We start from the raw sequence: 12,749 nt of genomic DNA on the forward strand, positions 1-12,749 counted from the left end.
TGAGTACCTGAGTGCTGAGTGTCCCAGGACTTGGGGGGAATCCTGCATGATACCACTACACCAGCGGCGCTGACAGTGTCCCAGGACTTGGAAGTTCCAAAATAAGTAAGAAACTATACCACCACCTCCTTATGAGGCTAACTCTTCTTTTTTATACTAGCCCAAAGCCTCATATTTAAAAGGCACTAAAAATATGCATTCTTTTTAATTAATTAAATGGAGAAGCAAATATGTATGTATACCAGGTGGTTCTCATCTAAGAGAGCTTTTAAGGACTCCCAGGACTCATCTCAGACCTGCTGTCTCAGAATCTCTGGGAGGTACAGGCATGTGTATGTATAAAGCTCTCCAGTAATTCTGATGCTCATTCCCAAACTAAGAACCACTAATGTAAACAAATAACTGCAATGCGAGATAAACCTTTAAAAATGGTAACCACAAAAGAAGGATAATCTAATTATAAGAAGAGGTCTCACAGAACATCTGAATTAGAACGTGCAGAGTTCTCCACACAGAGAATGATGAGCAAGAAAATCATTATTTAAGAACTAAAATGGTTACAATCTAATAAGCTATCACAATAATCAATAAATGTTAGTTTAGAGATACAAGTGATAAAAGGTCATGGGACATGTTCTCGCTTTATTACAGATACCTGAATATCTATTTGTTGCTGCTGTAATTTTTCAAGATGCTTAATATGCTGCTCCATAAACACATTCATTTGCTTTTCATGCTCATGACAATGTAGTTTCTCATGTTTATTCTGAATGCTTGTCTGCTGCTCTGTAACACGTTGTAGTTGTTTATCTGTCTCCTGTAACTTATTGAGTAATTCTGTAACAGAATTGACTTTTGCCTCCAAATCACTCTGCACCTAAAACAATAAAAATATCCAAAGATATCAAAAATACAGTTACTAGAAAACTTACTTTAAGCAACTGTTATTGAGAAATTATCAAACCAGAGCTTTTATCCTCTAAATTTCTCATGATTTTATGCCTTTATTTTTAAAACCATAGAATAAAAGGCAGAGGATAGCTGTCCTTAAATAGATCTTTTCTCTCATTTAAAAAAAAGCCAAATTTGTCACACAGAATTTGTATCTCTTAAATGGAAATTAAACACTTAATGGAAATTAAAAAGAAGGAAATAGCAAAACAAAGTAGCTTTCCATACTTCACTTATTAAGACTGAGTGACGACAGAAGTCTTGGCTCTGCCACCTATTAGCTCTAAGACCTTACGCCAACTCTGACCTCTTTCTCGATTCTCCCATTTACAAACTGAAGACTTTGGCATCGATCATGTCTCTGGTCTCTTCTAGCTCTAAAATAAGGATGACCGATCACCCCAGGTGCCAGGACCAAAGGGTTCCTAAGATGAGATACTTTTGGTGCTAAAACTGAGAAAATCCAGGATTTCCTAGCACTAACACAGGGATGAGGGAGAAGTCTCACAACTCCTGAGAAATGATGCACAACCACAGAGAGCAATGAGAATGTCCTCAGGCTATGGCTGGACACAATTTCAGAGTCAGTTTCTAATAAATATCTTTACATTTTACCAAGCAGTTACGACTACCTGGGAAGAAATACATACTTTTATCAGTGGAGCTGCAGTTGCAATGGCGGCGGCAGTAGCTGCAGCCACAGTTGTAGCCGAGTCTATTCCACTGGGGGAAGTTCTAGTCTCCTGAATGACAGCATCCTTTTCTGTGCCAGCATCTTCTAAAAGCTGTACCTTTACTTCCTTAAAAACAGGCATGCTTTGGGCTCTGTAATTAAAAAGGAGTAACAATCTATTCAGTAAGCTACATTGAACCATTACAAGAACTATCTACAAGTGGTAATCTGCTGAAGGTGAGCTTTCTCCATTTAAAAAAAAATTAAATCCCTGTTTTTCGCTGTCAGCATCTCATCAGTCATTTGGTTAACAAAGTCACTAAACACTAAAGAAATAAAAAAGATAATTCCCCAAAGACAATGACATATCAGAAAGTAAGGCTGACACATATGCCAAAGACATGGGCACAATTACAGTGATTTATAGTCAAGAATCCCAAATTTAAAACATGTAGAAAAAGCTCTAAGAATTTAGGTATCAAGTTTTACTCCCAAAGGATGACAACTCAAGAGGGAACTGCTGTTAACACTGATGAAAATAATTTTCTTAATTCTACCTCATTTAGATTTAATAAATGTCACCTAGTTTATTAAAATGGGCACAGAACACACTACTGAGCAGTCAGGATTAAAAATGAGTCCAGCAAATAGATACTATCACAATAAGACATTCAACTAAACCCCTAAAAAAAGGGGCGGGGGTACTGGTCAACTTTGTTCTGTATTTGGCCTAAAAGAAAACAATGAAACACTGACAAACATGAACAGCCCCTAGGTAAGACTAAGTAAAATCAGCCGGTGTGAGCTCCATCTCTGGCTGCTGAATGGTGGTTCCACCCTTTGATTTTTAAAGAAGGCCCAGAGCTCTTAAACTCATTCCTCTTTGATATTGCCTCATTTCTATTAAGAGCAACATTTTTCCTTCATTCTCAAAATTTTGAAGTTACCTTCTTACTTACTTATCTTACCTTCTCACACCCAACCGAGTCATCAAGTTTTGTCAATTACTTCATCACAATTGCAGGAACAGTGTCACAGAATTAAAGAGGCAGGGGAACCCAATAGGCTATCTTTCTTAACTTCTAATTTTCCAGATGAAGCAACTGTCACACACAGAGGTAATGGATTTACTCGATCAAAGTCACAGAACTAGTAACTAGCAGAGGCAGGGCCAACTCCTAGAGACCTTCCCATGACACCAAGCTTTCTCTCTCAAGAGAGCACTTCTCCCTTCGTGCTTCTTCCGCTCCAGTACAAAACTTCATCGTCTCTTGCCAACTATTTCATTCTTCCACTTTCTACTTCTTAAAAACTTCCCACACACATTTTTCCACCATTCAAAAGTCTAAAAGCATTCCTTAAAGACACCTGAATAGGCTAATTTCTTCTCTTTGGCCCTCCACACGCTCCATCCTCTGGCTGTGCCCTAAGTTCCTAAGTACACTGTACTTTCTGTTCCCTCAGAAAACAACTCTCCCAAGTCACACTGCTCTCAGACTACGCTGCACCACTCCCACAGCTTTTTCTCACTCTGTCTCTCAGCCTTCTTCACCCAGCTAACCCTACCCTTCTCCTTAAGATCCAACACAAGCTTTACCTTTTTCAATAAGCTTGTTCTTACAACACTCCCTCTTGATCTCTCCCTTCATTAATTCCTTTTGCATTTCCTGCCTACACCACACAATTGAGGCTTGATAGTCAGCCATCCCATGGTTTAAACATCTGTACAGAACAGTTTAATGATGTACTGAATGTCTCCTCTCACAGTTCTGCCACACATTCCTCAATATATGTACATATTCTCTCCCCAACAAGCTCTAAGCAACCTGGGAGGGGGTTAGGAAGGGGACACGATTTCTTTTATACCAAATAGCAACTATGAAAGAGAACACAGTAGGTACTCTATATATATATAAATGACTGACTGGTGTACTAAGAAAATACAATTCAGATAATCCATATCTTTTAGAATTCCTGTCTGAAGCCTGAATGGGACTTACCCTCTAAGCTCTCAATTCTACATTAATACATAAAATTAACCAACAAGAAAAATAACATTATAAGGCTAGAGACCAACTTCATTATAGGCTTTAAATTTTTATTTCCAATTATCAAATTAATAAATGCTCAAAGTAGCACATGTAAAGAGCTTCTAAGTGTAAAGAGCTAGAAAAATGCACCTAACTCTCCCGTTCAGAAGAAACTATTTCCTTCTAGTCTTTTTCTGGAACTTTTTCCTTTATTCCTCAATCCTCTGAATCGGGCATCTACCCCAGTACTATAGCAAAACTGTTCTCACCAAGACCAAGAGTCCTTGCTCAATTCAATGGACATTTTTCAGTCCTTATCTTTCTTTACCTCTAAGCAGCTATCAAACTTTGAACCTCATTTCCCTTGGGTTTGTTAATACCATACTGTCTGATGTCTCTGGATAAACCTCCTAAGTAGCATGTAGAAGCCAGACTGCTTTCTCTGCACATCTCTTAAAGGTCTGGTTTCCTCAGAACCCTACCTCATGACATCTGTCTTTTCACTCTTACTTACACTCTCACTGTATCACCTCACCCATTTCCAGGGCTTAGACTACCACCTACACCTGATGCCTTCTACATCTGGATTTCTAGCGTTTTAACCCCCCTTTGTGAATTTGACCTTTACTTTCAGTTTCCTATTCGGTATTTTTTACCTGGATTTCTCATAGGTACCTCAAACCCCTGCCCATGCTCAAAATGAGATTCATTTCCCCCAAGAATTCCCTCTCTCAATGAATACTACTACTCATTATGCATCTATACAAGCCAAAAATCTACAATTCATCCTTAGCTCTTTCCTCACTCTCACATCTAATCATTAATTCCTGTCAATCTCCAAATCACCTTCCAAGTCTGCCTACTTCTCTCCAACGCAGCATGATTCTGACCCTCATTCCACCACTCCCTAGTGTATTCAGGGCCAATCTAATTCATCTCTCAAAAAAATTCCTGAAAAATTTATAGCCAGTTGGTTTCATGGACTCCAGTCCTCTTTTTTTTTTTTATATCTACTTGTGTGAGCCTTTTAAGAAATATGTATCATACTTTTACAACTTTTAAATGATTTGCCATTTCCCTTAAAGTCCAAACTTCTTTAAAGTAGTTAATAACCTAGCCCCTTGCTCACCTCTCCAGCCACATGTAGGAACATTCTACCCTTGTTCTAGATACTCTGGGCAGATTCTTCGTTCCTAAAAGGCTCCAGTCTGTTACCTTTTATTACAACTTTACAGCATATTATAATATCAAATTGGGCAAATTTTCCATCATTCTGCTTTTGTTTTTCCAAAATTAGCTATACTCAACCATATGTAGTCTTAAAAGTACATATATATATTCCCAGCTGTGTGTCCTTCCACATAAATTTTAGAATCACTTTGCCAGATTCTATCTACCATTCTCAAAAAAAAAAAAAATCAAGTGACACTGACTACAGTAAAATCTGTATCTTGAGACATAATCAGACTTTCTTTTAATAACTTGAGAGTCATTTTCATAGTTCTGATTCAATTATTATTCTCTACATTGCAATTACCTTCTCAGAAGGCCCTTACAGTTGTTTTGCTTTTTAATTCTTTTCATTCATCCTGAAACGGGAAGAGTTCTACAGTCAACGAGTAAGAAGGGTAGTGTTCACAGTTACCTCTCCACTTCTTTATGAACAACCTCACCCTCTCCAGTCTGAGAGTTCTGAGAAGTTTGAGAGATTTCAGTTCAGAGAGTTCTGACTTGAAGGCAAGCTGATAATGTCCCTGTTGTGGCTGCAAGCAGCCACTTCTACTGGGGGTTAGCTGGTTGGAAGTGGTAATCACTTTCTGTCCAAATGAGTCAGATGTAATCTGCAATTTTTAGTTCAAGTATAGAATTTGAGAAACTGCACCACACTTCATGTCCATACTTCTGCCTTTTCTTATATATTTATAAACCCCAGGATACAATTTACCACCCAGATTCCCCTTCTAACCACCATATCACATGTTGGGAATTGTAGGCTGATCAAATGTAGAAAGGAAAAACATGATTATGTCAAACAACCAGTTGTGAAACTGGCTGGCTCAGATCACACTCCTGTGGCTTACAGGCAGTATTCATTTTTGTTAGTCCAGTGTTTCCTAGAGTATAATACATACACCACAGATAACTATAGGTGAAAAAAGAATAAACTTTATTTTAAGAGTTGTATATTTAATTGTATTATTCAAAATATTGACTTTCCATTTTACAAAAGTAATATAAAATTTCCTTTATGAATAAAATGAGAGTTCAATAGTAAGTAAAAATGTTCCTCTTTTCTAAGAGGCTTCCCAGCCCACACTGCTCTGGTTCAGCAGCAGAATACATTTAGGCTAAGAATGTGTATCTCATTCCATCCCCACTAATGAGAAAAAAAAAAAAAAAAGCCTCCAGCGATGTAGTCTTTCATGTTTATCATGCTGCTATTTCTGAAGTTGGTTTTGTATTTCATTGGTATTTAAGATAAACGTTGGGAGGGAGCATTTAGATAAAGTGGCAGCTGTGGTTTCCCTTCACTTCATCCAGATGCTAAGCCTGTCCCTGTTTCAAATCGTAACCAGAAAAAGTGTAAATGTCCTTTGACAGTATATAGCAAGTATCGTATACCTGGAACTACCTGACCACTGCTGTAAGTAGTATAATGAAGTGACTAGGAGAGCGAGCTCTAAAGACAGACTGCCTGGGTTTGAATCCAGGCTTTGGAAATGGCTTTGGAAAAATCAATTTCTCTGGGCCTCGGGTTCCTCATATATAAAATGGGGGTTCTGTAAAACTGGGATGGTAATGGAATCTATTTCACTGGACTTTGAGAGAATTAAATAAATTAATGCATATAAAGTGCTGAGAACAGTACCTCTTCTATAAGAATTGTTAACAGCCACTGAGTATTTTACACGTGCTCAGCACTATGAAAAATGCTTTATACAGATTAACCACACAATACATATTTCACATATTAAAAAGAAAGTTTTTGCCAGGTCCAGAGTATATATGAAGCTGATTTTACAGAACCATATTGAAACACAAGAAATGGCCCATCTATTTTCTGTAAATGAAACTTACTTTTGCTTTAAAACTGCTCTTAGAGCATCTTTCTGTCCCATGGTGTACTGAGAAATAAATATGTCATTTGCTGCAAAATCAAGACACAAAAATATACTTTAGACACCTGAAAATTCATTAAATTTTGTTAAGCTATTCAAAGAAAAACTTTTTAACTAAAGAAAAATGTTTAGGAATTCAGCAATATGATTTCTCAATTAAAAAAAGGCAAGGAACAAATTAAGTGACTGAGTAATAATAGTCTTAACAGTCCCTATTCTGCAGGAAAAAAATTCTGTAAAAACACCTGGGGTCAAACTGGGGACATTTGTTCAAACTCTTAGATGAAAATAAAACCAACTAATTTTAAAATGTCATGAAATAAATTTTTTCAAAGCATATTTTAAATCTATTCTCTTACCAAAGACTATTCAAAACTTGAATTCAGCATTTGTAAACAGATATCTAATACCAAAACTATTCAACAGATTGGCAATAATAAAATTACCTTTATCATTATAAACTGTTTTCTGGACATTAGAGATTTCCATTAGTAGCTGAATTTGGAAGAAAAAATTAATTTAAAATGAAAATAATAAGAATAAACTATAAGGCTATTTAATGAATATCTAAAAAAAAATCAATGAACATCTAAAAATCTAAAATTCTATCCTAACCAAGGAAGTTCTGACACATTACAACATAGATGAATCATGCAGACATGCTATGTGAAATAAGTCAATCACAAAAGGACGAATACTGTATGATTCCATACAGAGAAGTTATAGTGAAGTTTATAGAGATACAAAGTAGAATGGTGGGAGAAGGGAATGGAGTTAGTATTTGAGAATACAGAGACTCAGTTGAGGAAGATGAAAAGTTCTGGAGATGGATGGTGATGATGGCTGCACAATGTGAATGTATCTAATGCCACAGCACTGTATGCTTAAAAATGGTAAAAATGGTAAATTTTATGTTATGTATATTTTACCACATACAAAAAAATCAAATCTATACTTTTACCTTTTTGTCTGTTGCTCTCCTCCGTTTTATTCAAAGGCAACCTTTGCACTGTAACATCTTTAGAAAAACCCTTTAGGATATGAAAGGAAGAAATGAAATAAACTTTATGATTTACTATTTATCAAGTACCATTTACTAGCTATGTGACTACTGTGTTCCAGGAGGACAGGACTGTGTGTTTTTATATACTTAACTCCCAGCACCAACACAATGCTTATGTAACTTGAAGCCACTCAAAGATTTGTTGAGTGAGTAATGAGCTGTCAGACAAGTGAATGAATGGGTAAATGAACAAGCAAACAACTGTGGCCTTGAAATTCAGACTCAAATCCTGATTTGCTACTTCCAGCAGAGCAACTCATGTAACATTTGGTGGCTATATTTAAATGTGAAAATGTGATTCACTATGAGTGGAATGAAGTATGTAAGGATGCACGGCACAACATCACAAATTAATCACAGTATTCCTTATCACTGAGCCATATGTGCTCTCAGAAGACTTCTCTATATAACTGACATCTACTAGCAAATACCTTTCTGCTCACATGTATAACCCTAGACTTCATCTCTAAGATACTATTCAGTTCTAAGACACCACAACTTTTCAAATACTAGGTTCATTCTATATTGAGTCACCTTCCTTAAACATACATTTTTCCCTGCTAAATCATTATTTTAAAAAGCATAGCACATAAATACGTAATTCACAAAAGAATAAATACAGGTAACAACATACATGAGAAAAATCTCCCCTTCACTAGTAATAAAAAAAAAATACAAAGTAAAACAATGAGATGTCTTTTTTATCTATCAAAATGGCAAAGATTTTTTTTTTTGCTTAATTATAATGCTCTGTATAAGTAAAGATGAGGGGAAATAATTTCATGAATTCCAGAGAACTTATATTAATACAGTTTTTCTGGAGGCAGTTTAGAAAGATTGCAAAAAATGTGTGCAATCCTTTCTCTAATAATGGTAAATGTAGAAACTAATCTAAGGCCCTGGGATATATACCAGAATGTTCATCTCCTGGCTGTATGTATTATCAAAAATTGGAGGAGGGGGAACCTTAGTGTTAAATGACAGGAATATCAACAAACTATAGTCAATACATACACTGAAATTCTATAAACTTATTAAAAGTTTCTAGGGAAAAAAATGAATGGCATGTAAAGATAATCTTACTACTTAGATATAAAGCAGTATAGTCCTACTTTATAAAATATATATGTACAGAAAAATACTCAAATGTTTACAGTTGTTGATTTTAGTTAATTTCTTTTTTCCTTTTTCCTTTGTATTTTCTACAGTGAAAGTTTTTTTTAAGTTTTTGTTTTCTTTCTGAACATGCATAAGGATTTGCCCCTAATAGGAAAAGGTAGTAGAGAGAAATAGGTATGAACAGGACCAAACACAAATAAGCTTAAAAATGTGAACGTATTAGGCACAGACTCCTTTAGTTTTCTCATTGAATAGCATGGTTTCATTAATACACACTGCAATCTTAGCACTCACTTATGAAATAAAAACATAATGCAAAGAGATTGCAGTTTGCATTCACAGTAAAATGAGCTATGATAATGAGCTATGTTTGCTTTGCAGGCATATTTTATATTAGGGAAAACTACACAAAATAAGCTGTGAGCCCATATTAAATCTAATGAAATCCTGCCTGATAATCTTCCAAAGATCATCTGGGAAATCATTTCGATAATGGAATGCAGATACCATTGATCATTAGATAAGGCCTGCTCAAAAAAGAAACAAAAAACACCAACCCAAAGGCTAGGCATGTATTCAGGGACCAACTGCAGCACAAATCATAAATTTTTTTTGTGCGTTTTTGACAAAGTTCATAAGTAAATAGTTTCAATATTATTCTTGTTTACTTGTTAAACTAACAATACATAAGCCAACATTATAACTAGTGGTCAATGTCTAATCAGACTGCATGACCAGAATATGATATTTACAATAAAATTTTTTCAGCATTATAAATAAAAAATGTTAAGAATTTCATGTTATTATTTCTTAAAGATTCCTCAAAAAAATCAAAGCACCCAAAAGAATTCACAACACTTTGACTTGTGGTTGCCAAGGGGGAGAGGGGTGGGAAGGGACAGACTGGGAGTTCAAAATTTATAGATACTGACAGGCATATGTAGAATAGATGAACAAGATTATACTGTATAGTACAGGGAAATATATACAAGATCTGTGGTAGCTCACAGCGAAAAAAAATGTGACAATGAATATATGTATGTTCATGTATAATTGAAAAATTGTGCTCTACACTGGAATTTGACACAACATTGTAAAATGACTGTACCTCAATAAAAAAAATGTTTAAAAAAAAGAATTCACAACAGTTTGAGTGATATAAAATTCACACCTCACTTTTGTTACAGCTCCTTTACCGTCACCTAACAGTATGTCAAGTCTCTGGTCTAGAATGCCTTTTCCTTAGATGAGCTTCTCTTAATTATAATGTTTCTCTTGCTGGTAATTATCTTACTAATGAGTATTTTTGATCCTATGGAAGGTTTTTTTTTTTGTTTCAAAAGTCTCAAACACTTCAAGCCAAAATCATAGCATATAAAAACATTCCTTTTCTTCTTTTTTATTTTTATTTTTGAGGAGAGCGCGCAATTAGGTTTATTTATTTATTTATTTATTTAAATGGAAATACTGGAAATTGAACCCAGGACTTCATGCATGCTAAACACACACTCTACGATTGACCTATACCCTTCCTTCTTGTAATAACATGTCTTTCGTAAGTGAAATTTAAATAAAAACAAGGCCTATTGCTAATCAAACATAATTTAAAAACACATTAGTGATAACACTTAAAATTTTAACATGATCATAATTAAGAATTCTTTTGCTTACACTTTCAGACACAGTGGGATTTTCTAATGGAGGCTGCTGATAATTTGTAGCAGAAGTTAAGTCTGATGAACCTAACAAAATAAAGGAATCAATTTTAGTGATTTTTCAAATCAGAAATGTTACCTTTAGAAACTCTACAGGCATGATTCAAGAACTATAAACTCTATTAATTCAAGACCTAAATTGGATGCCACTCTTCATGCAAAAATCTTAAAAGGTAACTAAATATTCCTGATGAAGATTTTTACACCGGATATTTTGAAAAATAAGGGGTCAGAACTGATAGTCAAGTGAGCTAAGAATAAAATATTATAAAATAAAATCTTTATACTGGACAAACTATGTGTACAAAAGCCTGATTTAACAGCAGGCCTATGTTATGCTGTACTCCCAAAAAGCAGCATTATAAAAGCTGCTTTTTTGTTTGATTTTTGCACATATATTCATTAATTTGATTATCAGTGAAGTGGGTAGAGCATATGTTATCTTCATTTTCAGGAAGCTCCAGACAGGTTAAGTGAATTGGAACATGGAAACGATCTAGTGGCAGAAGTTGTGATTTTTCTACTATGCCAAACTGGATACCACTATCCAAACAGAAGGTAAAATGCTCTACTGGTGAAAAGTAAGCACACATCACACTGGTTAAGTGTGCCCACCACAGATGTGAACAAGAATAGTGTGCAAAAACCATACAAAGAAAAAACAAAGAAGGAAATGTTTTATTCATTCCATCTACTTAATATTATTCAATGTAGAATGTGCCTGGCCATTTTCCCAGGGAATGGGGTCACTTTTCAAACTCCTGTACAAACTAGACATATCTTATGCTTAGGAATTTAAACATTAAAAAATCCTCTAAATTTTGAAATACAAAAAAAAAAAATAGAAAATAAAGACTAAAGATTTACAGACGTGAAAACTGGTTCAAAACTATTTGGAATCACATACCATGCAACGTTCCATTCAAGTTCTTTCCCGTTCTAACAGAAAGACGTTTATTTGCAGACAACGCTGGAGGAACACAGGACAGCTCATCTTTCAGCAAAGCCAAATTATCTCCCTGATTTGGAGAAACTACCTCACGAAGCCTCCTCGCTGGTATTTTAACCTTTTTTTTCTTTTCCGGGCTAAACTCAGAGCCTTTCATATTATTGGTAACAAAACTAGTCCGACAGTTCTGAATAGTATTTTCTTCTGGGTCCATAAAGCTTCAGAACAAAATTTTCACCGCTTTGAGGACTTTGGGGGTTGGGGAGCGGGGGGGGGGGGGGAGGAGTGAGGGAGTATGATAAAGAAAAGGTGAATTTCAAGTGATTTTGAAACATGCAATCATCAACTTTTATATAAAACAATGTCTAAACAGACTAACCACAAAGCTAGACATTTCAATTTGGGATCTAACCCAGGATAAGAGAAGACTAGAACACATTTACCCAACAATCCCACTCACTCTATTAATGCATCGTGCCAATCAATCTGAAAGAGGATAACAAGAGAATGACCGCATAAGCGATAAAAATAGTAGTAACACAGGGCACCCCCACCCCAACCCGAGAGATGGTAGCGTAAAAGCAACCAGATGTGGAGGCGGGGTTAAAATTTGAGAAGAGGGAGTGAAACATGTAAAACTAAAATGCTATTTTTTTTTAAATCACCCGCAAAGGAACCTTAAGAGCTCTCTTCCTCCAGAAGCAACCCTCGGACACCTAAATTTACTCCTCTGCGTCTCCCGGCCGCTCGGCAACCGCGCAGTCACAAGTCTCAGCCGACAACAACTTCAGTTGCCCGCGGGTCAACACCCACTTTCCTTTAAACCCGCCCTTGACACACAACACGCATGCGCACCAGGAAAGTCGTCCAAAACATCCAACCAAAAAGCCAGATTCTCTCCGGTGCTCTTCCATCCCTCTCCGGGTGGAAACGAACTCCCAACGTAAAAGGCTTAACACGGGTGTGAATTTGTTGTCGTTGTCGTTTTTCAAGGAATACATTGCCCCACAAAATTTAAACATTGACTAACACCCGAAAGTCTCATCGAAGACTTGCAGAGCTCCAGAGTTAGCTGGTAATACCGCTCTTGTTCATTAGGGACTATTTACAGTGTAGCACCTGGAGACCGT

At 35.9% G+C, this 12,749-nt stretch overlaps 1 protein-coding gene across 8 annotated transcripts in view; it reads right to left on the reverse strand.

The window, feature by feature from the left end:
• Positions 1-12,435, reverse strand: part of KIAA0586 (KIAA0586 ortholog) — a 93,955-nt gene extending 81,520 nt beyond the window's left edge. The window contains exons 1-7 of one of the 8 annotated variants that reach the window (XM_074365453.1): positions 12,297-12,435; positions 11,578-11,868; positions 10,627-10,697; positions 7,735-7,804; positions 6,733-6,802; positions 1,602-1,776; positions 656-877 (exon numbers count right to left, since the gene is read on the reverse strand). In XM_074365453.1, coding sequence (XP_074221554.1) covers positions 656-877; positions 1,602-1,776; positions 6,733-6,802; positions 7,735-7,804; positions 10,627-10,697; positions 11,578-11,833 — 864 coding nt within the window. In that variant the 5' untranslated portion in view covers positions 11,834-11,868; positions 12,297-12,435. Of the gene's footprint in view, positions 1-655; positions 878-1,601; positions 1,777-5,191; positions 5,244-6,732; positions 6,803-7,734; positions 7,805-10,626; positions 10,698-11,577 lie in introns of those variants that run through there. The other 7 variants (XM_074365455.1, XM_074365454.1, XM_074365458.1 and 4 more) reach the window with 7 other exon arrangements.
• Between the last annotated feature and the right edge of the window lie 314 nt (positions 12,436-12,749).

This window comes from Camelus bactrianus, chromosome 6 (assembly GCF_048773025.1).
Source record: "Camelus bactrianus isolate YW-2024 breed Bactrian camel chromosome 6, ASM4877302v1, whole genome shotgun sequence".
In the NCBI taxonomy this organism is placed as follows: domain Eukaryota; kingdom Metazoa; phylum Chordata; class Mammalia; order Artiodactyla; family Camelidae; genus Camelus; species Camelus bactrianus.